We start from the raw sequence: 26683 nt of genomic DNA, 5'->3' as shown, positions 1-26683 counted from the left end.
TTGAATGAACTGATTTCAAGATAAAAACCAATGTTGTTTAAAGTTCATATGTGCATATCTACACAGACATGAGAATTATTGGGAACTATATTTCAGTGTGTATAGATTGAGTAGCTTTAATATGTTTTCTTCCTGATTGGGAGGAAGGTGGCTTCGGAAAGAATTTGAACAATAGTTCCAATCTTTCCAAAAAACTGTTTAGGATGAGTTCTAAGACAACATTTAAGAATGTGATGTGATTGAATAATTTAACAATACAAATATACCGGTGCTTCTTAAATTCATAGATGTTACCCTGCAAGTCAATATACAAAAGAATCCCCCATTATAAAAAATTGAGAAGGATACTGAATCCATCAACACTAGACCACATAAAGGTTGTATCGATATCATACTATAATGAACAGTAATTGAAGCCATCAACACTCGACCGCATAAAGGCTATATCATCCTTTATTATACAGTCACTGAATTCTTCACCACTAGACCAAATAAAGGCTGTATCATCCTCTATCGAAAACTCACTTAATCCATGAACACAAGACCACATTAAGACTGTATCATACTTTATTGAACAGTCACTGAATCTATTAAACTAGACCACCTTACAGTTGTATCATCCTGTATTGAACAGTCATTGAATCCACCAAAACTAGACCACAAAAATACTGTGTCGTCCTTTATTGGACAGTCATTAGAACTGACAAATAGAGAACCTTGGCAGTCTTAATTAATTTTCTTATTGAAATGTTGTGTGATTTTTAATGGTAATACTGTTATTTGTATTTAATGATATGTAATATGCTATGTAAACCAAAAAGGAAGTTTTCATTGAACAATCTAACCAAGGTTACTATATTCAGCTTCGTCTCTAAAAGCACTTTCGTCATATTTTGTTTCCACAGGTGAAATACTCCACAAAAAGATTTTTCATGTAAATCTGAATCACCCACTGACAGTCAAAGGTTTATAGCAATCTTCATCTGGTCGACATAGCAATCTTCATCTGGTCGACATATAAATACTTTTATTTGAGTTTGTGCACAGAAATAATACAAGAAAAGCATAACTGAACTAACTTTATTTTTCTTATTAAAGTTCAATGTTCAATAAACTTTATACATCATATTTTATATTATTTACAAAAGTTTGAATACAAAATAGGCAAGTAAAATTGTCATATTTAGGGATATTATTTTGTGCAAAGTCTCAATAAATATACCTCTGGAAACTGTATGAGAAAGGGACATTACTCTTTAAATTTACATTGTGACAGAAAAAATTTGGTATATGTGAATAAATCTTTTTGTTATGAATTTGTTAAATTTTACTTATTTAAAAAAAAGTTTTGAGTTACAATTGGATTATGTCTATGCCTTCTTTTAAAATTCTAAGCTGTTGGAATCCAAATCACTCAGGTGAAATCATGTAAATATGTTACTCCAGCCAGCTGGTTCACTTTCAACAGTTCTGCAACAATGTTAATGGCAGAACAAACATTAAGGTGTGTTTTATTATAAAATATAAATATCACTGAACAGATTTTACTGAATAAACTGAATTTTAGGTAGGTGAGGAAAATTTGTAATTCATTCTTCTTGGTTTTTAATTAATTCAAAAATACAAACCTTCAGGAAATATGTATTTGGTTGAACCCTTTCAGGTGTTTGCCTGTACAAAAATCACTTTGAATAAAATTGATTCCTCAATAATTGTGTTCATGGTACCTTAATTTTCATGTTTATATGATGTAAGATAACTAAAACAATTAATAATGACTTTCATACATTCAGGGATGACCTAGAAAATTTTACACCCCTTATCAATTAAGCCTATTTGGATGTATATAGGCAGTCCTAAGATGGGTTAACTTAAATTTTTTAACATGAACTGTTGGTATTGGAACGGTAAATGTAATGTGACACCTTCAAGCACATGTTTATTAGACGTCGTTAAGATTTTGTATCATGGGTTGCTGTCTTAATGACTTGTAAGTTGTAACCCATCTCTCCTTTTGATTCACACATGCTTTAACATGTAAATTAAAATTCATATTTCAATATAAAACAATTTTGTCTGCAGCACCATACCATTATGCAACTGCAAATGTTGAGAAATTGAACAAGATTGGGACAGATTTCAAACTGAGAGATTTTAAAATCCTAGATGCTTATCTCATTTTTGTCAGAATAGTCAAATGAGTTTACACTGGAAGCCCAAGGTCAAAAATGTTTGTTCATGAACCCATCAGAAAATAAATCACAATAAAGAAGGAGGTATTGTAAGAGTCCCTGAAATTGCTAAATAGAATTTTTGTTTTTTTTTTATTCCTTTTACATTAGATTATTTCAATTGGTAAATGAATAGGATGACGGTCTGGACCTTATACTATGTATACCATATGATAAAATATAAAAAAAAGTTGTAAGAAATTAGATATTAAATTTTGAAAGAAAAAAAGTTTTTTTACATTCATATAATCTTGCTAATTTTTCAGTGAAACTTCAAAGAGGCTTAAAGTTTCTTTATCTGCACAAAATGAGGAAAATGGTAACATATTTGTTTTATTTAAGATATAATCCTTAAACAAGGTTGCACACTCTGAAAGTTGTTCCCTGCTTTACTGATCATCATTGAATTCATGATGAAAATGTTTTACTGCAAGTAGATACATAAACATGACATTATCAATGATCCATGAAAATGAGGTCAATGTTATATGAACCCTCCCAAACAGACATGTACACCTTTAAAGTACAAAATGTATCCAATACACTAAAATATATTTGGCCTATTGTGTATAGAATCTAAATTTCAAGGACTTGAAATTACAATACAAAAACTTCACACTGACCAAAAAAAGTAGCTATTTTAATTCAGATGAACTCTGCCAGATGGACAACTTCTAATTTTTACATATGCACACCTTATAACCATTCCATACACCAAATAGTGAAATAAGTTCACCTATTGCTGATAGTATCTGAGAAATAGACACAAAGTTGACTAATGAGGTCAAGGTCAGGCGAACCCTGTTAGACAGACATGTACACCTTACACTCATTCCATTCACCAAATAAAGTTGACCCATTGCTTATAGTATCTAATGAAATAAACTTCCCCAAAAAACTTAACTTTGATCACTGATCCATCAAATGTGGTCAAGGTCATGTCAAACCTGTCTGACGGACATAACCTTGATATGATTCTATATGTACCAAATATAGTCATCATATTGCAACAATCCATGAACCATGAAAATAGGTTAAGAACAACAGACATATGCCAGATAGAAACTTCAGAACATAAAGTAGATTACACACACGTTTGGCAGCATTTATTAGAACTTAACATAAGGCATCTGTATACAAATCTACAAGATATAAAGTATCCAGGTCTTCTACCCTCTGAAATATAAAGCTTAGTGCAAATGAGTAGGCTGTTGCAAGATTATATAAGCATACCTATGATATTTGGCAAGACAAGACAAAAACTGTGGATTAAAACAAGGCTTAATTTTCACCTTTTTTGGGGGGTGGGAGGAATGCCCCTTATTCAATACCTTATCTTTAAACTTTTTAACAAAGATTAATCAAATCACTAGTCAAATTAATGCAACATGTACAATTACAAGTTGTAATGCACATCTGCATTAAGATTTAAGAGCATTTATAAGGAAAACACTTGATATACATACAACCCATAAAACCCCAAACTGATTTGTTTTATCTACAGAGAAGTCTATAGATGTTGCCCTCATGATTGTTGTACAGTATAGTGATACCTGTTATAATGTAAGTGATTACTGACAAATTTTTCATATCTATTTTTGTGCTCATCATAATCTACCCCATTCTTGTATGATATAATATCTGCCTTTGATGGCAGCACTGACTTCTTTAATCGTCTTCTGTGGGATTTACTCAAACCCTTTACAGTCTTTGTAAACAATCGTTTATTGTCAGCAAGTTGTCTATCTACTGACATTGGCTTTGATGGCAGTAGACAAAGCCTAGAAGTTTTCTCTATATATAATATCTGCATCTTTGCTGTTGTTCCATTATATTTATTTGTATGTGCACCAAGCATATGTCCTCTCATGAATATAAAAGACTGCTCCTTCCTCCCACATTCTTTGCATAGAAACTCTGTGATTTGTTTCTTTGACGGTTCTGAGAATGGAAAATGTCTTCTAGTCTTCCAGTGTTTGTGCAATTTGCTAGCACTTGGAAATTCCTGTTTGCATGTTGGGCAAATGTGTACAGGAGACACCTCAACTACCATCCTTTTAACAACTTTGCCTAATCCATAAACACCACTTTCATTTGCATCATGTTTCTGTTGATAATGCAAAGCACAAGTCCATATACTTCCATGTACCATATCACATTCAGGACACAGTGGTAAAATATTTGTATCTATAGAATTGTTAGACATGCAATGTCTGTCTTCAACATACCTAGGAATTAGTTTATCACCTTCTATTTTGGCTTCTACAAGACTGGCAGCATTATGTTGTGCATCAAGGAAATGATTTTTCATCTGTTGTTCACTATCTTTGTCACAACCTCTGATGACATGTAAACAGAGGTCGCACATCAAACATAAGTCAACATCCTCTTCGATAGACAACTCTCCCTCTTCCTCTTCTTCATCATCAGTTGATATAACAATGCTATCACCAAAGTTACCATTGACTATGTTGTTATTCTGAGAGCTGCTGGATATATTCTCTACAAAACTAATTGATTCGTTGATGGTTACTGAACCATTTTGTATATTGGCATTTGGGTCAACATTAGACAAAGGTTGATTATCATTGGAGTTTGATGTTACACTTTCAATTGATAATCTCTGTCTCTTAACTGGTGGTTCACTGGTAGAATTTAAGTTTGTACTGCTAGGTGATTTTATAAGGTTAGGGATTGTATTGTTTATGTTTGACACATGCACTGCCATATTTTCTGACTCTTTACCTAGGTCTCCTTTCTCTAATGTGTGTATATCTATCTTCCTCTCGTTCATTTGAACAGATTCACATTCTTCTATTGATCTGCTTTCCTCTGCATGATCTGAGTCTTCCTGGAAAGCACTAAATGATTCTGTAATTACCGACTCTATTTGTTCTCTGTGAAAGAAATTGATACTTGCGCTCATTTTCATTTTGAGACTTCTCATGGCCCGACCAGTATGGTTATGGAACTGCATAGAAAAGCAATGTCTAGCATTCATTACTTCTTGCTGTGGATATGGTCCTCCATACTGGAATCTATTACCCTGAGGTCTTCCTCTAAATGAACCACTGTAGTTACGTTTTGCCATTCTGAAGGGGAAAATTAATCTGAAATAGAAATTTAAATTTTTTTAATATCTAAAAGTCAATACACAAAAATTAAAACTGTAAACACAAGGGTAATGTCTGTCACTCCAACATGGTCACATCCAACCTGCAACCTTGGGTTTTTGGCAGCTGACCTGAAGCTTTAAAACTGAAAAATGTATTAATAGATATAAGAAGATGTGGTATGAGTGCCAATGAGACAACTCTCCATCCAAGTCAAAATTTATAAAAGTAAACCATTATAGGTCACAGTACGGTCTTCAACATGGAGTTATTAAGTTTATTTATAACATTTATCTTATGTTCTTCTTAAGCCTTTACTTGAAGAAATAATGTGGAAAGAACTAGTTCAATTATACAAAAGCTGTTATTTTCCATTTCCTGTATTACTGATTTTTCCTATCCAAAGACATATATACTACACATGCATGTTTTTGCTAAAGGTTACCTGTAACAATGTGTAAAACCTAAGTTGTATTTGTTGAAGTCAAACTTGTTTCAGTTTACAGTTTTAGTTTTGAATTACCAGTTATGACACAAATGAGAAATTCTGATATTGGTTTGTTAAACTGCTCAAACCACATGAGGAGGTTTGATAAGTTAGGTAAACCTGTTTTGGTTTTCAAGTAACAAATGTAGAACTAGCTCAGACCTGTTCATGTTGTTTGGCAGTACATATATAAGGCTAAAAATATAATCAAACCTACCATAAACTGATACCAATTTAGAGGCAATAAATAAGCCCAAAGATACACACACATGTACCTTTGCAGGTGCAGAATTATTAGCATCTGCAGCAGTGAATTACACAACTAGTTCGCCACCTGTTAATTAACTTCAGCATGTACTAAGCAAGATTTAGCTTTCATAGAGGTCCATGGTTTATGATCCCAATAAATGTTTGAAATCAAATGTTTGAGAAAAGGACGCTGGTAACTTTTTAGACTATGTGCAGGGAGTACTGTTTAAAATTAAAGAGATGTGGTATGATTGCCAATGAGACAACTATCCACCAGAGATCAAAGGAAGAAGATGTAAACAACTATAGCTCTTTGTACAGCATTAAACCATGAGCAAAACCCATACAGCATTAAACCATGAGCATAACCCATACAGCATTAAACCATGAGCAAAACCCATACTGTATAGAAAGCTATATCAGGCCTTGGCATGACAAAATGTGGATTAATTCAAAAGAAAAATCATGTTCTTTTTTATACATGTAAGACTATCAAGAAAGTTTTGAAAAATTAATATACAAGTGAAGCATCAACTTTCATTGTCTAAAGTAAATTTCTACAAATTTCTTGTATAGAAATGCATCCAGACATAATAGGTCCGGGTACACAGTTATCGTCCTTTGATTTTCGTTGTCCACGAATATAGTCCCTAGTGTGGACAGTGTGTTACTTGTCGATTTTTTTTATACCCCTTCCAAATTTATTTCTCCATGTTTTATGACTCAAATAGTAAGTAGGGGGGTGAAATGACACTGTAAAAAAATTTGGGTCATGAATTTTAAAGTAAAGTAGTGATTTGGTCCAGCTGAATAATGTTAAAAATTAGCACTTCGGAAGCTGTCAAAAGATTTGAAGACCCCCTTAACATGAAATTGTCCATATTTTGAGTTAGAGGCGATGAAGTTTTCTATAATTTTGATATAATTTGTCCCAAAAGTAGTACAACACACTGTGAAAATATTATTGAGAAAGCGCAGGTGGGATTTTTTTAATTTTCATTTATTCTCTAAAAGAAATGCACTACGAAATAACTGTGTACTCGGACCTAAGAGGTGAAATCAGGAAATATAGAATCTGTACTTTGGCAACTTCCCTGAATGATTTGATGGTGTCAATTTATCAAATAGCATAAAACTAAAGGATTTAAACTTTTATTTGATAGAATTTCTGCAAAAATGACCAATTTTGGCATTTTATGGTCAAAATAAGCATTTCATAGCTTTTTCAATTTTGATGCATAAGTGGCATTCTGACTTTCTATCTGACAGGTTTTTATGTGTCAATATTTGTGTTTCTATGCTTCAATCCAGTTGTATTACTCATTTGTGAACTCTGAATCTACAGAAAAGAAGATTATCTCGGACAATATGTTCAAAATGTGTTGTATATATGATCCTTGTCTAACGCCCTGTTTGGATCAAGTTAAATGTGAGGAGCTTGGAACATAAAAGTTGAAGTCCATTATAAAGACCTCACTAAATTTGTATAAAAAGCACTTAACAATGTCCATTGTACCTGTTTTATGTCACATAATATCTTTCTTTTCTTCTGTAGGATAGCAAGTGGTTCAAATATAAGCCTGTTGAGACTAAAATTGCATGCATGTTTTTCACTAAAAAGTGAAAAATCTTTGTATCAGACCATACTGTCTGCAAAAAAAGTTGAATGCAAGAGTCTTTTTGTGCTCAGATTTATTGTATCATGTCACCTGAGTATAAAAATGATAGAAAAGACACAAAATTTTATTTCCTATAGCTTCAATATGCATTTTTAAATGTAAATATGTGATACGGCCTAAATTGACCCTAAATTATTTTCAGTCTTACTTGGCCTAAGACCCTTTTAAACTAATGTGATATGTTATTTGTAAGTTTTCTTTCCATTTATAGTACATTAAATACATATGTAAGGATTATTTATAACCAAAATGCTTTACAAATTTAAAATTGCTGGAAAATATTACATCTTCAAGTAAGGCCCCCCTTCATTGGAAAACCTCCATTTTTAGCCACAGGCTCATATAAATTTGACTTTTTAATAATTATGATAAGTCTTATAAATCAAATGAGTACTCTATTGCTTTTAATATATAATATTTTATATATTAAGGCATTTCAAAAGTATTTTTTTGCAATATTTTAATTTTTTAAGCCCCAAATGTTGATAGTTGAAAATTTTCAATTTTAACGTCTAAATTTAACACGCAAAGTTGAATATAGAATTAGTCATATTGTCTATAATATATATCCTATTGCCATGGAAATTTGTAAGCAGTCTTATAATTAAATAAGCTTTGGTCATACCAAGTTTCATTAAGATTGGTCAACTTTTTCTACCCTAATAGGTCCGGGTACACAGTTATCGTCCTTTGATTTTCGTTGTCCACGAATATAGTCCCTAGTGTGGACAGTGTGTTACTTGTCGATTTTTTTTATACCCCTTCCAAATTTATTTCTCCATGTTTTATGACTCAAATAGTAAGTAGGGGGGTGAAATGACACTGTAAAAAAATTTGGGTCATGAATTTTAAAGTAAAGTAGTGATTTGGTCCAGCTGAATAATGTTAAAAATTAGCACTTCGGAAGCTGTCAAAAGATTTGAAGACCCCCTTAACATGAAATTGTCCATATTTTGAGTTAGAGGCGATGAAGTTTTCTATAATTTTGATATAATTTGTCCCAAAAGTAGTACAACACACTGTGAAAATATTATTGAGAAAGCGCAGGTGGGATTTTTTTAATTTTCATTTATTCTCTAAAAGAAATGCACTACGAAATAACTGTGTACTCGGACCTAAGAGGTGAAATCAGGAAATATAGAATCTGTACTTTGGCAACTTCCCTGAATGATTTGATGGTGTCAATTTATCAAATAGCATAAAACTAAAGGATTTAAACTTTTATTTGATAGAATTTCTGCAAAAATGACCAATTTTGGCATTTTATGGTCAAAATAAGCATTTCATAGCTTTTTCAATTTTGATGCATAAGTGGCATTCTGACTTTCTATCTGACAGGTTTTTATGTGTCAATATTTGTGTTTCTATGCTTCAATCCAGTTGTATTACTCATTTGTGAACTCTGAATCTACAGAAAAGAAGATTATCTCGGACAATATGTTCAAAATGTGTTGTATATATGATCCTTGTCTAACGCCCTGTTTGGATCAAGTTAAATGTGAGGAGCTTGGAACATAAAAGTTGAAGTCCATTATAAAGACCTCACTAAATTTGTATAAAAAGCACTTAACAATGTCCATTGTACCTGTTTTATGTCACATAATATCTTTCTTTTCTTCTGTAGGATAGCAAGTGGTTCAAATATAAGCCTGTTGAGACTAAAATTGCATGCATGTTTTTCACTAAAAAGTGAAAAATCTTTGTATCAGACCATACTGTCTGCAAAAAAAGTTGAATGCAAGAGTCTTTTTGTGCTCAGATTTATTGTATCATGTCACCTGAGTATAAAAATGATAGAAAAGACACAAAATTTTATTTCCTATAGCTTCAATATGCATTTTTAAATGTAAATATGTGATACGGCCTAAATTGACCCTAAATTATTTTCAGTCTTACTTGGCCTAAGACCCTTTTAAACTAATGTGATATGTTATTTGTAAGTTTTCTTTCCATTTATAGTACATTAAATACATATGTAAGGATTATTTATAACCAAAATGCTTTACAAATTTAAAATTGCTGGAAAATATTACATCTTCAAGTAAGGCCCCCCTTCATTGGAAAACCTCCATTTTTAGCCACAGGCTCATATAAATTTGACTTTTTAATAATTATGATAAGTCTTATAAATCAAATGAGTACTCTATTGCTTTTAATATATAATATTTTATATATTAAGGCATTTCAAAAGTATTTTTTTGCAATATTTTAATTTTTTAAGCCCCAAATGTTGATAGTTGAAAATTTTCAATTTTAACGTCTAAATTTAACACGCAAAGTTGAATATAGAATTAGTCATATTGTCTATAATATATATCCTATTGCCATGGAAATTTGTAAGCAGTCTTATAATTAAATAAGCTTTGGTCATACCAAGTTTCATTAAGATTGGTCAACTTTTTCTACCCTAATAGGTCCGGGTACACAGTTATCGTCCTTTGATTTTCGTTGTCCACGAATATAGTCCCTAGTGTGGACAGTGTGTTACTTGTCGATTTTTTTTATACCCCTTCCAAATTTATTTCTCCATGTTTTATGACTCAAATAGTAAGTAGGGGGGTGAAATGACACTGTAAAAAAATTTGGGTCATGAATTTTAAAGTAAAGTAGTGATTTGGTCCAGCTGAATAATGTTAAAAATTAGCACTTCGGAAGCTGTCAAAAGATTTGAAGACCCCCTTAACATGAAATTGTCCATATTTTGAGTTAGAGGCGATGAAGTTTTCTATAATTTTGATATAATTTGTCCCAAAAGTAGTACAACACACTGTGAAAATATTATTGAGAAAGCGCAGGTGGGATTTTTTTAATTTTCATTTATTCTCTAAAAGAAATGCACTACGAAATAACTGTGTACTCGGACCTAAGAGGTGAAATCAGGAAATATAGAATCTGTACTTTGGCAACTTCCCTGAATGATTTGATGGTGTCAATTTATCAAATAGCATAAAACTAAAGGATTTAAACTTTTATTTGATAGAATTTCTGCAAAAATGACCAATTTTGGCATTTTATGGTCAAAATAAGCATTTCATAGCTTTTTCAATTTTGATGCATAAGTGGCATTCTGACTTTCTATCTGACAGGTTTTTATGTGTCAATATTTGTGTTTCTATGCTTCAATCCAGTTGTATTACTCATTTGTGAACTCTGAATCTACAGAAAAGAAGATTATCTCGGACAATATGTTCAAAATGTGTTGTATATATGATCCTTGTCTAACGCCCTGTTTGGATCAAGTTAAATGTGAGGAGCTTGGAACATAAAAGTTGAAGTCCATTATAAAGACCTCACTAAATTTGTATAAAAAGCACTTAACAATGTCCATTGTACCTGTTTTATGTCACATAATATCTTTCTTTTCTTCTGTAGGATAGCAAGTGGTTCAAATATAAGCCTGTTGAGACTAAAATTGCATGCATGTTTTTCACTAAAAAGTGAAAAATCTTTGTATCAGACCATACTGTCTGCAAAAAAAGTTGAATGCAAGAGTCTTTTTGTGCTCAGATTTATTGTATCATGTCACCTGAGTATAAAAATGATAGAAAAGACACAAAATTTTATTTCCTATAGCTTCAATATGCATTTTTAAATGTAAATATGTGATACGGCCTAAATTGACCCTAAATTATTTTCAGTCTTACTTGGCCTAAGACCCTTTTAAACTAATGTGATATGTTATTTGTAAGTTTTCTTTCCATTTATAGTACATTAAATACATATGTAAGGATTATTTATAACCAAAATGCTTTACAAATTTAAAATTGCTGGAAAATATTACATCTTCAAGTAAGGCCCCCCTTCATTGGAAAACCTCCATTTTTAGCCACAGGCTCATATAAATTTGACTTTTTAATAATTATGATAAGTCTTATAAATCAAATGAGTACTCTATTGCTTTTAATATATAATATTTTATATATTAAGGCATTTCAAAAGTATTTTTTTGCAATATTTTAATTTTTTAAGCCCCAAATGTTGATAGTTGAAAATTTTCAATTTTAACGTCTAAATTTAACACGCAAAGTTGAATATAGAATTAGTCATATTGTCTATAATATATATCCTATTGCCATGGAAATTTGTAAGCAGTCTTATAATTAAATAAGCTTTGGTCATACCAAGTTTCATTAAGATTGGTCAACTTTTTCTACCCTAATAGGTCCGGGTACACAGTTATCGTCCTTTGATTTTCGTTGTCCACGAATATAGTCCCTAGTGTGGACAGTGTGTTACTTGTCGATTTTTTTTATACCCCTTCCAAATTTATTTCTCCATGTTTTATGACTCAAATAGTAAGTAGGGGGGTGAAATGACACTGTAAAAAAATTTGGGTCATGAATTTTAAAGTAAAGTAGTGATTTGGTCCAGCTGAATAATGTTAAAAATTAGCACTTCGGAAGCTGTCAAAAGATTTGAAGACCCCCTTAACATGAAATTGTCCATATTTTGAGTTAGAGGCGATGAAGTTTTCTATAATTTTGATATAATTTGTCCCAAAAGTAGTACAACACACTGTGAAAATATTATTGAGAAAGCGCAGGTGGGATTTTTTTAATTTTCATTTATTCTCTAAAAGAAATGCACTACGAAATAACTGTGTACTCGGACCTAAGAGGTGAAATCAGGAAATATAGAATCTGTACTTTGGCAACTTCCCTGAATGATTTGATGGTGTCAATTTATCAAATAGCATAAAACTAAAGGATTTAAACTTTTATTTGATAGAATTTCTGCAAAAATGACCAATTTTGGCATTTTATGGTCAAAATAAGCATTTCATAGCTTTTTCAATTTTGATGCATAAGTGGCATTCTGACTTTCTATCTGACAGGTTTTTATGTGTCAATATTTGTGTTTCTATGCTTCAATCCAGTTGTATTACTCATTTGTGAACTCTGAATCTACAGAAAAGAAGATTATCTCGGACAATATGTTCAAAATGTGTTGTATATATGATCCTTGTCTAACGCCCTGTTTGGATCAAGTTAAATGTGAGGAGCTTGGAACATAAAAGTTGAAGTCCATTATAAAGACCTCACTAAATTTGTATAAAAAGCACTTAACAATGTCCATTGTACCTGTTTTATGTCACATAATATCTTTCTTTTCTTCTGTAGGATAGCAAGTGGTTCAAATATAAGCCTGTTGAGACTAAAATTGCATGCATGTTTTTCACTAAAAAGTGAAAAATCTTTGTATCAGACCATACTGTCTGCAAAAAAAGTTGAATGCAAGAGTCTTTTTGTGCTCAGATTTATTGTATCATGTCACCTGAGTATAAAAATGATAGAAAAGACACAAAATTTTATTTCCTATAGCTTCAATATGCATTTTTAAATGTAAATATGTGATACGGCCTAAATTGACCCTAAATTATTTTCAGTCTTACTTGGCCTAAGACCCTTTTAAACTAATGTGATATGTTATTTGTAAGTTTTCTTTCCATTTATAGTACATTAAATACATATGTAAGGATTATTTATAACCAAAATGCTTTACAAATTTAAAATTGCTGGAAAATATTACATCTTCAAGTAAGGCCCCCCTTCATTGGAAAACCTCCATTTTTAGCCACAGGCTCATATAAATTTGACTTTTTAATAATTATGATAAGTCTTATAAATCAAATGAGTACTCTATTGCTTTTAATATATAATATTTTATATATTAAGGCATTTCAAAAGTATTTTTTTGCAATATTTTAATTTTTTAAGCCCCAAATGTTGATAGTTGAAAATTTTCAATTTTAACGTCTAAATTTAACACGCAAAGTTGAATATAGAATTAGTCATATTGTCTATAATATATATCCTATTGCCATGGAAATTTGTAAGCAGTCTTATAATTAAATAAGCTTTGGTCATACCAAGTTTCATTAAGATTGGTCAACTTTTTCTACCCTAATAGGTCCGGGTACACAGTTATCGTCCTTTGATTTTCGTTGTCCACGAATATAGTCCCTAGTGTGGACAGTGTGTTACTTGTCGATTTTTTTTATACCCCTTCCAAATTTATTTCTCCATGTTTTATGACTCAAATAGTAAGTAGGGGGGGTGAAATGACACTGTAAAAAAATTTGGGTCATGAATTTTAAAGTAAAGTAGTGATTTGGTCCAGCTGAATAATGTTACAAATTAGCACTTCGGAAGCTGTCAAAAGATTTGAAGACCCCCTTAACATGAAATTGTCCATATTTTGAGTTAGAGGCGATGAAGTTTTCTATAATTTTGATATAATTTGTCCCAAAAGTAGTACAACACACTGTGAAAATATTATTGAGAAAGCGCAGGTGGGATTTTTTTAATTTTCATTTATTCTCTAAAAGAAATGCACTACGAAATAACTGTGTACTCGGACCATAATTGACAATGTTAGGAAAAATTGTACAGTTATGTTAAGAACTGCTAAAAAATAGTGCTTCAGCTTGACACTGTTGACAGAAAAATAAACTATCCCTTTAATCTTAAAAATACACCATTTACACCTTTTCATTGCGGCTTGTCAATAATCTTTAAACTGATAAGGTTGGATTAATACAATTTGAGCAAGAGCTACTTCCCTTTTGTCGCCATGTTGGAGATCTACATGAAAAAATGCATTCATAAATCAGCCAAATTGAACTTGTTATACTGAACGCTAGACTTTAGAAAAAGTTTTTTTCTGAACAATTTTCTCTTTCTTTGATTCAAGCCAAGGGAAATAACTCAAATTCAATTTACTTCATAATGAAACTAATCTATTGGATATGGTGAATTTTGTCACAAATAACAAGCAAAGTTGACAGCTATGGTCTATCGTTTTCTCAACAATTAATGAATTATTTGATCATTATAATTGTTTATGATAAATTTTGTGTACTGTACAAAGTTTTATATAATAGTTCAAAAGAATATAAAAATGATTTGAAGAAATTACTATTCTTTTCTACATTTTGTACATTTTGGACCATTCTATTATTCAAACTTTGTAAAGATTAGAAATCGTTTAAAATTTTCATTCAGTGGATGAATTTTGTTTGGATATTTAATTGATTATCATTAACTTCAATTTACAATTTTGACTATCCCTGTAAAAGTAGACTAGTAGTGTAGTACAAAAATGTATTCAAATATGTAAAAATAAAAAAACTTCTTACAAAAATAAATTTTTACAAAGGTAATTGAAGTTGAATATTACTATATTTTTCTTCTTATTTGCAAATTTTCAATTTATTAGTCAGTTTCTGGCCATTGAGTTATACATTTCAGTGGTGGATCCAGAAATTTTCATAAGGGGGGGGGGGGCATTGACTGCCTAACAGGGGGCCCGCTCCAATCATGCTTCAGTGATTCCCTATATAATCAACCAAAGTTTTCCCACAAAAGGGGGGGGCCCAGGCCCCCTGAAAAACCCTCTTAATCCGCCTCTGCAATTTTAAGCTTTTGTTTTCAATTTCCTTCATTAAGCCAAAAAATAATATATGTCTGTTTAAGATTTCATCATTAAAATAAATAGTGTAGGTAGGTCAGTATTTCCATTTTATTTTATTTTTTCATTTTAATTTTTTGCGACATGATTTTGAGTCGTGCGGCCCGTCTTGCCATGGTCCCAGTTGTCCATGAGCTGAGTTTACCCATATTTTTAATGATTGGATTATTTCTATTGTTTATTGGTTGGGAAAAAATGGTGGCAAAGTGATTATTTCATCACACGAGTCACGAGTTTCTTAACACAGCTGTCATATTCACAATTGTGAACATTTAGATGTATCTGGCAATGGATTTATTTTTTTGGAAACTCTAACTTTGCTTTTAACAAGAGTTTAGTTAATTTTTCACTTAATGACGAAAATAAATTGACATAGGGTCGGTGCTCAAAAGTAAGGTCAGTTGGGTAACCGTAAACAGACATATATTTTTTTTTGGCCTTTATGGTTTTTCCTATCCAAATGTCGACAGTAAATCAAAGCTGTGCTAGGAATAAGGATGATCACCTGTTTATTAGATCAGCAGGTACATGTAGCAAGATTTAATTTCCCTAACAGTCCATGGTTAATGACCCCCAATAAATGCCAGAAACACTTTACTGATTTAATCCTTGAGCAGAGATCCAGATAAAAATTCACAAATTGGGTTTTTTATCCACCAATTTTGATGCAATTGAGTAAGATAGTTTTTTCAATTGCATTATTAATTCCAATTCACCACTCAAGCAAATATCAAATTGGGTTTTTCACCACCAAGCTCCTGAATGTATTGGGTTTTTTCATCATCTTAATATTGAATTGAGGCATGTCATAATGTAATCATATCAAACAAAGATATTCATCCACTGTTATCTTAAATATATTTCTTTCAAGTATGTATCTGTGTATGTGATAGCCGTTTTATTTGGTTTAAACACTGACGAGCAATTTTTTGGTTTAATTTGTGTCTGGTTTGTTTCAATTGTTCTACCAGTTTTGTATTTTCTGTCAATTTAAATAAATTGGTGTTACTATTGGGGCAGTCACTGATTACCTTTCTAGAGCACATACGATCACCCCTGGTATTTGTTGAGGTTATTAAAACAATGATATTGCTTGTCGGCATTTTATTTTCCCAAGTATGGTAAATAGTTTTGAACAAAATGTTGTCATGATTTATAAGAATGAAGTGTGAGTCAGACTTCATTATCATCACATTCAATATCAGAGGCATGTTTGGTAATGTGTAAATTTTTATTGATGATATCCATATGTTCTGCTTCAGTGCTCTCATTTTGTCTTTTCACTGCTGACAGCTGAATATTTGGGGTCCCTTTGTGGCCCTAAACACTTGTACATGTTGCAACTTTGTTGTCTCTGCGGCTTGCGGTATACTTACTTTTAGAGCAATATACATGTATATTTGAGACCACCATTTAATCGATTTTATTTAGCCATGGGTTCTTTCGGAGTTGTCGCCTTCTCCATTAAGGAATTGATAATATGACTTGCGTAGTTTTGTGCTTGTGCACAGCAGTCTGTCGTCAATAGTTCAACAGAATGTTTGACTTTTTTCTGCCTCTCCAACTCATGGTCTGACAAAGAAAATTTTATAAACTGGTCCCTTATGTTTACCCAGGATACAGCTTTGAGTAACGGATAATTCCTTCCAACAGGGACCCAGATCAGATATTTGATGTAACACTCTATTTTTAGAAAGAAAGTAGATTTCCTAACTCTGATTTCCTAATATTACAAAAATAGATTTACATGACAACAACATTTCGATAAGGGTAAATAACACACACAATAGCGCCAAGTACAGTTTAGAACGCATAGTTTTGACATATAATTGGGTTTTCGTTTGCATGAATTGGGGTTTTGAACGCTGCAATTGTCAATTGAATTAGGTTTTCAATTGTTTTTATTGTGTAATCACGCAAATATGCAGCTTATCTGGAGCTCTGCTTGAGTCGCCCTGGCCTGCTATCAAATTGAATGAAAAAATTATGTGCTACCCAAATACAAAAGAGCAACTCTATTGAACAGCATAGAAGGCAAAAAGATTGAAGAAACAAGAGCAAAATTATAATGGTGACCAACTTGATAAACCAGTTAGGTAGGTTAAAAGGATCAAAATCTTAACCAGCACATCAATATATACAATGTAAGCACAGATTGGAAATTACAAAGTGAAAAAAAACACTAAAGAGTAAAGGTACCTTTACCTACAAGCTTATTTTGCCCCAAACTCTTGGGAAAAGATCTAAACTATCATATCAATATAAGCAACAAGAATAAAATTATGAAGAGAAAAAATCAGAGTGCCTTCACCTCAGAGACATTCAAGCCTTACAACTGAAAATATCAGCTGATGTCTAGTACATGAATGAAAACCAAGGGGGAGATAATCACCATGAATTCTAGACAGTTGGCATCCAGAAAAATCGGCACCGAGAAAGACACTTGGCACCCAGACAAATTGGCAGGCACCTAGACAAATCAGCACCTCATAAAGATAAAATCAACCATATGTTTATTGCATATTAGCTTTCAGACCTTATTAAATCCTTGATCAAAATATATTGAACCAAAATTTGCAAGTTTAGTGTAAATATAGCAATTATTTTCGACTGTTTTTACAAATTACCAATTTGATTCCTGCACTATTTATGACATTATTGTATATATATGGTATCTTCGATGAGGTATCTTATGAAGTGGTTTATTCTTTTTATTGTTTATTTTTGAAGACTGTTTTGCAGCTTAGTCATTTGGGTAGCTGTCTTATTCGTGTGTATTCTTTTTCCTCATGCATGAAAATTGATTTCAGAGATTATAGATTTCACTATTCATGTACATTTTGTACTAGTTTTAAAGTAATGCATAGTTCTATTCCAATAGTTTTCTAGTATTAAATCAATAAAACACATTTATTATATTTATATTTAACAGTTTACAGATACATTAACAGCACTAGATTTGCATAAAAGGTGAACACATGACAGTAATGAACTATCTTCAATACTGTAAATATAACATAAAACATATATACAGGCATGCGCAGCACTATAAGTTTTAACAAAGTCACTTTGGTGGAGGTCCATACACACATACATAACAGTTTAAGGTGGAGATGCCGTTGCTACAATACTGATCCCACAGTGCAAAAAGCTGGCCCTGGGTCTGTCGACTCTGCTTTCACTGATACCTTTGTAAGCATAGGATATTCAAAAGTGTTGACCTTTATATATGTTTCTTGGCTTTTACTCATTATGGCTTGAACATGCTTTTAAGCTTATGGCTTGTAATGTCAAAACAATAAAATATAGTTTTCAGGTATTGTGTTGTCTTTAGAGATGTAAGGATCAAACAATAACACAAGCTGCAAACACAAGCTGTACACTTTTGATCTCCATTGAGAAATTATCAAATTCCATTATAAACTTGCATAAAATATTGATTAATGCATAACTACAATTAATTATGATTTAATTCAATGATGTTTGTTCAAACACCATCATATTTTACAATCAATTAGGATTTAATTAAATGACGATTATTCAAACACCTTTAAATTTTGTATTGCATATTTTATTAACGGATATTAATATAACTGTAACAATTCTTTTATTTTTCTTAATATATATAGAGAAAAAAATGAGGTGCCGAATTGTCTTGGTCCTGAAATGTCCAAAAAGATGCTGAAATGTCTTTGGACCTGGGTGCCGACATGTCTTGTTACCAATCACCATTATGACTTTAAATCTTTGATGGATGGATGGTTGTTTAAATGTCCAGTAGAAAATTAAATGCATTTACTGGATTAGAACATGTTAGTGTGATATGAATATAAACCCTTCTTTGTACTAGACCAGCCTGCTGAGCCTCATTTTTAGTGCTAGATCACCAGGTAACAGGTTGCCCTACCAAGACACATTAATCTCAATGGCTTCCAGTCTGCGGAGAAGCAGCAATTACCAATATCTTTGGTTTTACCCAGTCACCCACACTTGAGGCGAACGTGTAATAAAATTCCACTTTCTGGCTTGGTGGTGACTTTAACCTTCCAGACATAAAATGGCCGGAGCAAAATATATCTGGCTCATTGTATACTAAGGAGCTGAATGAAGCATTTATAGATATGCTGAACAACTTAGGCATTGAACAAATGGTTGATTTTCCAACTAGGAAAGATAATATCCTTGACCTTTTCTGCACAAACCAACCTGCATTGATAACAAAAATAAAATCCATACCAGGTATATCTGACCATGATATTGTATTAGTGGATGCAATCTGCAAGCCCCAAAGATCTAAACAATCACAACATAAAATTTATTTATGGAAAAAGGTTGATATTAAAAAGATAAAAGACATAACATCTCATTTTATATCTGAACTTATATCTCAGGCTAATGAAAATTTAAATATTGACCAATTATGGAATAATTTCAAAGAAGGTAGTAATAAAATAATAGATGATAATGTACCAAGCAAAATAACTAAATCTAAGTACACCAACCCTTGGGCAAATAGGGATATAGACCATTTATGTAAAAAACAACGTAAAGCTTACAACAAAGCTAAAAAAACTGGTAAACAAGAACATAAAGATAAATATAAAAAGTTAAAAGCTACTGCTCAAAGAGAAATAAGAAGAGCCCAGAGCACGTACATGCAAGAAATAATTAGCCCCCAGTTAGAAGTAAAACCTAAATCTTTCTGGCAATTTATAAAAAGTAAAAAAACAGAAACATCTGGTGTTTCACCATTAAGAGGAAAGGATGGCTTATTATATAGTGAGCCGAATACACAAGCTAACATCCTAAATGAACAATTTAAAAAGGCTTTTACTACCGAAGATACATCCTCTATGCCAAATAAAGGTACAAGTCCCCACCCCACTATGCCAGACATATTTATTAGTAATAATGGCTTATTAAAGTTACTTAAAAACTTAAATCCACACAAAGCCACTGGCCCTGATAATCTGCCAGCATATTTTTTACATAACTTTGCAGAAGAATTGTCTCCATTTTTGACATTCTTTTTCCAAAAATCTATTGATACTGGTAAAATCCCAACTGATTGGAAGCAGGCTAATGTTGTACCAATATTTAAAAAAGGTGACAAGCATAACGCTATTAATTATAGACCAGTTTCACTAACTGCAATATGTTGCAAAATTCTAGAACACATTATAACAAGCAACATAAGGAAACATCTTACAATTAATAACATATTAAATGATAGTCAACATGGGTTTAGAAGTAAAAGGTCTTGTGAGACCCAACTTATCATCAGTTTACAAGATCTTGCAAAATCATTGGGATATGGTAACCAAATAGATGTTATACTTTTAGATTTTTCCAAAGCTTTCGATAAAGTCCCCCATCAAAGATTAGCCCAGAAATTAAACTTTTATGGTATTAGGAATCAAAATTTAAATTGGATAAATGACTTTTTAGCTGACAGGCAACAGCAGGTACTATTAAATGGTGTTAAATCTTCAAAATTAGCTGTTGATTCTGGTGTCCCTCAGGGAACAGTTTTAGGCCCAACATTATTTTTACTCTTTATTAATGACCTACCCGAACATGTAACTTGCAATGCAAGACTTTTTGCAGATGACTGCTTATTGTATAGAAATGTTAATAATAGTTCTGATGCCAAATTACTTCAAAAAGATTTATCTAGTTTAGTACAATGGGAAGAGGACTGGTAAATGAATTTTAATCCTGAGAAGTGTTATGTTATTCATATTTCTAAAAAAAGTAAACCTTCCACTTTTGATTATATATTGCACAATCATGTTTTAGAAGCAGTAAAAGATAGTAAATATTTAGGCGTAACTATAAGCCATGATCTTGATTGGGGAACACATATAAACAATATTACCTGTAAGGCAAATAAAACCTTAGGTTTTCTTCGTAGGAACTTAAAAAACTGCACACGTAAGGTTAAAAACCTTACGTACACATCACTTGTCCGTCCAGTCGTCGAATACTCTTCCCCTGTATGGGATCCGTACAAAAAGCAACACATCACTCAGGTTGAGCAGGTACAGCGTAAGGCAGCCAGGTTTGTCTTCAATGATTATAAAGACAGATCACCTGGAGCAGTTTCAAATTTAATTAAATCATTGGAATGGGAAAATTTAGAAATAAGAAGGAAAAAAGCTAGATTAACTATGCTATATAAAATAAATTGGGGGTTAGTGGAAGTTCCTAAGGACAATTTAACAATATCTGATAGACGTACTAGGGGGAAACATAAATTTAGGCAAATATCAACAAATAAAGATTTCTATAAATTTTCTTTTTATCCTCGCACTATTTCGGACTGGAACTCACTACCTGAAGCAATAGGTATGTCTGACACCCTGGAATCCTTCAAAAGTGGCATATCCACTCTAACATTTGAAGGAGCCACAACAACTTATTAAACTACAAAGCCACTGTACATAATGTATATATGTTATTGTTAATGATTTTTCTTTGTCATATTATTTTTAAATTAAGTCCATATGTACATAGCACACAAGTTCCGGGAAGTTTTACACTCCTACCTAGGAGTCTACTCCCGTATTCGGAAGAAGAAGAAGAAGAAGAACCACCAAGGCAGTAAAATAAAATCTTTGACACATTTATTCTATATGCATGTGTAGTCATATGAGTTTGAAATGTTAAATCGTTATATTCTTTGCTTTTATCAGGGACAGTCTATACTAACTTAGTATAGAAATTCCCTGCTTTTATGTTGGTTTTTTTCTTTCATGCATGTTCATGATGTTTATGTGTCTCTCTCTGTCGTGTGTCATGTGTCTTTATGAAACTTACGTATTATAATACAGATTCTAGTGTGCCAAAGTCATCATAAGTTAAATAGTGAAATTATCATTCACTGCTGGATGTCTCCATATATTTCATTTGGCTATCAAACGTTGAACAGAAAGTGACTTGAAATTTTAACTTTCACAAAAGCGGAAGTTAGTAAGGGAGGTCACTTGACAACTTCCGGTGATAATACCGGCGGGTTCTATTTCAATCTTCCAGCATTTTTGCTGTAATGAATAATGTGAATTTGGCCTGAAAATAAAGGATGGAAAGTCAAGTTTCAGTTATGGTGCCGACGTTAATTTCGGCAGTTGAAACTGTCATGAATCCTATAGCAGCACAACAGGATCGACAATCTGCCCAACAGGTACCATACAATCTGACTTTTGCAATCACATTAATTATACTGGTATTGGTATAAAATTTTATTCCAGTATTGTTGATTTTTTTTTGAAAAATTTACATTTAATAATTTATGTGAAAGTCATTTTTAATCATCAATAAATCTTTCTATGTGAAAACTTGCTATATTTTTCATAGATGCAAAAAAGTACATTTGATATGAAAACATCAACAAATTTATCTTTTCCAAAATATTAAATTGACAAAAGAATGCTGAAAATCATATCATGTCACTTGAAAAGTTTTGGGCACAACTAAGCTGTCTTCCTTCCTCTGAGTAATTATCTGGTGACCTTAAATAAGTCAGTAAATACATAATGGCATATTATTATGGGAAATTTCATTGTTTTTTAAGGAATTGAGGGTCTTGAACAGAAATAAAGGACAATATTTAATGCTCTAATAGACTAAGTTCAGTCTGTTATCAGTTCAATTAGATGGGTGTTTGTATAAAAATTATCCACAGTTCTGTAAGAAGATTTTACGATGACAGTAAATGATGTGAGCTGTTTTATTAGACCCGATAATGCTGATATATTTATTTTTTTTATTTCAGATACTGGAAGAATTTAAAGAATCATCTCCATATTGTGTGCAATGTGGATTGAAGTTGTCACAATATTATGATAATCCAGTTGCTCGACATTTTGGACTGCAGTTATTGGAACATTCTATAAAGTAAGCAGTCTGCATATAGCTGGGAAGTGTTACATGCTAAACAATAATGTCAGACATTTACTAGGTTTCAAATTCTTATGTTTTTACTAAATATTAAAACATAGAAGATTAAAAAAAACTAACTGTGGATTCATTATAATTCATGGTATACTCATTCTTGTGGATTCATTATAATTCATGGTATACTCATTTTTGTGGATTCATTATGACTCATGGTATACTCATTTTTGTGGATTCATTATGATTCATGGTATACTCATTTTTGTGGATTTATAGGGTAATGGTGAACCATGAATTTAAAGGTTCAAAGAAGTGCAAATTTTCTTTAGGCTAGTATGCAGACTTTGGCAAAACTAAAAAAATGAATATCCATGAAAAGACAATTTTTATTTAATCCATGAAAAATGATACCAAAAAAATATAAAATAAACCCACATTACCATTACTTTTTTGTTTTAGACATAGGAATTGTGTGAACTTGTTAGCTGTTGGGGTCCCTGTTTATTTTAGTATTGTTTAAGTCATGAGGTTTCTGCCTCACTAACCCCTCTTTTTATTTTAAATGAAAACATCAGGGTATAAGGATATACATTAAAAGAGTAGTATTCATATGACATGTATGAATGGTAAAATAGGTGTTTGATATCTTTATCATATTCAGGACAAGAGTGTGTTGTTGATGTAATATGTACCATGTAGCAATTAATACAGGTAACTAAACTTTTATAAGTAAAGAAAAGTAAAAAAAAAAAAACACTGAAAAAGGACTTTAATGTAAAAGAATACAAATTTATACAAATATATGTGATCTGAAGACAAGTATTTTATATTACTTATTTGATTTGACCATATGAAATTATAACTATATGAACTGAAGATAGATATTTAGAACTTTGTTTACTTTTAAATGTTACATACATGTCAGAAATTGTGAAACAAAGTCACATGTTGTTGAGTTATTAAACAAACTTGTTAACAGTTAATATTTGGATTTTTCAGATTCAGATGGAATTCTTTCATAGAGGTAGAAAAAGAACAATTAAAGAAGAGTTCTTTACAAATAATAGAAAAGGTTGTTGTTTAATGATTTTTACTCAATTTATTTCATCAGCTAGCAATATGAGGCGGTATAAAGTATGTTTGTACATGTTTACTTGGTAGTTCTGCAATGTTTTTTCAATCCACATCTGCTAAGAAATTACTGAATGGATTTCAACTTCAATATCACTTCTTCTATCAATAGTGTAGTTTCTTCATTTAGATTTCTAGACCAAGATTTGAATACAATTTGAATATGGTAAATCCTGCAAAGTGAAATATTTGCAATCCACTTTTCCTCACAAATCACTAAAGTGCATTTCAACCAAATTTCTATTTTTGCATGTTGTTGTGTTGGTATGCATGTTGTATTTGTTTTATACTGTTGATTATATCTATCTTATTGAACTTGAAATAAAGGATACCACAGATACAGTTAATATAAAAAGAAGATGTGGTATGATTGCCAATGAGACAACTTTCCACCAGAGACCAAATGACACAGAAATTAACAACTATAGGTCACCGTATGGCCTTCAACAAAGAGCAAAGACCATACAGGATTGTCTGCTATAAAAGGCCCCGAAATGACAAATGTAAAACAATTCAAACGAGTTAAGTCTGCTTCATATCTTGACTTTATAAGTTAACCATTTCAATTAAAATTATAAACTTTTCTTTTAACCAAATAAAATTGGTCAATTGGCTAATTCAGGTGATCTACTAAACATATGTTGAATACAAATATTTGTTTTTTGTTCTATTTGCAAATTATAAAACAATTCTTTTGTAAATATTTGGTTGTTTATTTTGTACTGTATTCTTTTTTCAAATTTTTATTCCTTGGCAAAATAAATGGTGTTATTATGACATCATATTTTACAAAACTAGCAACAATCATTTCCCTCCAAGGAACTATTGACTTCCCATTACTCTTATAGTTTGTATCAAATATGACTTCATGAGATTCAAATAATTAAACTGGAATTTATAAATTATATTTGTTTTATAAATTTTAAAGTCTTTTTTTTTCAGGGCACATTAGGTATAATGGATGAAAAAATATACATAAAGGATGTGATATCCAGAATAATTGTAGAAATTATTAAGAGAGAGTGGCCGCAGTTGTGGCCAACATTGCTAGCAGATTTATATAACCTCTGTCAGCATGGGGTAGGTAACTTTATTTCCAATAGATGAATATAGAAATTTTAATGTTGTGAAGGTGTGGGTTATGTTACATTAATCTTTATAACTATGGATATTTCATTGGTTTTGAAGTGCATTTAAATGTTTGGTATGGTATAAGAAGCTAAATTTTGTACTTCTGCTCAGTTTTACCTTTTATGACATAATTTACAACAATATTGATGTCACCTGAAATCAAAGCACAATAGTTGTATAAGTCTTATATAGTGTTGTTTAGGAAATAATTTTGAAAGTTTATAGGTATTAAAATCCTCAGTTTTATATACTTATATTATATGGCATTAAAGTATTTTAACAGACAAATTTAGGTTTAGCAAAAAAAAAAAAAATATTTTGAAGAATATAAAAATTGCTTACAGTCTTAGATTTTTTTTCTATAAATTCAGACATTAGTGCAAAAAATAATTTTCAATAGATGAGTAAGTCTTTCACTATCCTTGCTAAAACTGTTCAATTCAGCCATTACAGTTAGGCAGGGTGAATCTCGTCTTCTACTTCACAGTCTTTACATATTACACCGGTTTAGTCTATGTACACTTGTTTTAGACCTTCCAGTTATACTGCTTTTCAGGGACATTTAGTTGAGTATTTAAACAGGTAAAAGTTAGGTTTAGCCATAAAATCAAAGTAAATAACATTTAAATTACTCAAAATTTTCAGCAGTATTAGGTCTTGTAGATAGTTTACAATATTTGATTGTCATACTGTCAATTTTAAATTTACTACGAAAAATGGAAGCAAGTTCTTGTTGTAATATTTTGTACTCACATTTTACTGTATTCATGCATATTTTAGTGAATTATCTATCTGAGTGGCAGTAATAAATTTAACATTACAGTCCACTTTTAGCTCATCTAATGTTTCTTAGGTTTTGTAGTTTCAAAATTATGTCTGACACTCCTGCCAATCAACCATTATGTCAGTTGCTATCTGAAAAAAAATCACAGGGTAATAACAACATGAACAATTGTTTATTGATCTTCTCCTTTAAAAATTATAGTTGCTGACCCAAACAACCATCAAACATGGATGTTATCACTGAAAAAAATCTGCAATAAATCCTATAAGAAAATGAAGAAAATCAGAAAAATTCCTGACAAGATCAAATTGCTAACAAACCAACTATCAAACTTAACATGACTACTCACGGCCGTCAAATTCTATTTTTTCCATGGGATCATATGAGATAAATTTCTCCTGACATAACTAAAACAGAACAGAAATCATCTCAAATGTTTATGGTTTAAATATCACATCCAATCATGACATTTTTGGATAAAATCATTTTAACTTAGTGGTTCTAAGATTGAG

The 26683-nt window shown here is 31.5% G+C and overlaps 2 protein-coding genes across 2 annotated transcripts in view; one reads left to right on the top strand and one right to left on the bottom strand.

The window, feature by feature from the left end:
• Positions 1-1066: 1066 nt before the first annotated feature.
• On the bottom strand, positions 1067-22221 carry LOC127698565 (uncharacterized). The gene is made up of 2 exons (XM_052202072.1): positions 22049-22221; positions 1067-5341 (listed from the first exon to the last, which is right to left on the bottom strand). Exon 2 carries the CDS (start codon positions 5320-5322, stop codon positions 3757-3759), a length of 1566 nt encoding a protein of 521 aa, XP_052058032.1. The 5' UTR covers positions 5323-5341; positions 22049-22221; the 3' UTR covers positions 1067-3756.
• A 7-nt stretch (positions 22222-22228) lies between these two features.
• The window catches only part of LOC127698554 (exportin-5-like), a 51135-nt gene continuing 46680 nt past the window's right edge, over positions 22229-26683 (top strand). Inside the window, exons 1-4 of the mRNA XM_052202056.1 lie at positions 22229-22412; positions 23004-23125; positions 24125-24197; positions 25199-25336. Coding sequence (XP_052058016.1) covers positions 22311-22412; positions 23004-23125; positions 24125-24197; positions 25199-25336 — 435 coding nt within the window. The 5' untranslated portion in view covers positions 22229-22310. The remainder of the gene's footprint in view (positions 22413-23003; positions 23126-24124; positions 24198-25198; positions 25337-26683) is intronic.

This window comes from Mytilus californianus, unplaced genomic scaffold (assembly GCF_021869535.1).
Source record: "Mytilus californianus isolate M0D057914Y unplaced genomic scaffold, xbMytCali1.0.p SCAF_4, whole genome shotgun sequence".
NCBI classification, from domain to species: domain Eukaryota; kingdom Metazoa; phylum Mollusca; class Bivalvia; order Mytilida; family Mytilidae; genus Mytilus; species Mytilus californianus.
This window is presented reverse-complemented; position numbering and strand designations above follow the sequence as displayed.

What these genes read in the sequence shown, in the direction of transcription:
- LOC127698565 (XM_052202072.1), bottom strand. Translation starts at nt 5,322, where the DNA reads ATGGCAAAACGTAACTACAGTGGTTCATTTAGAGGAAGACCTCAGGGT.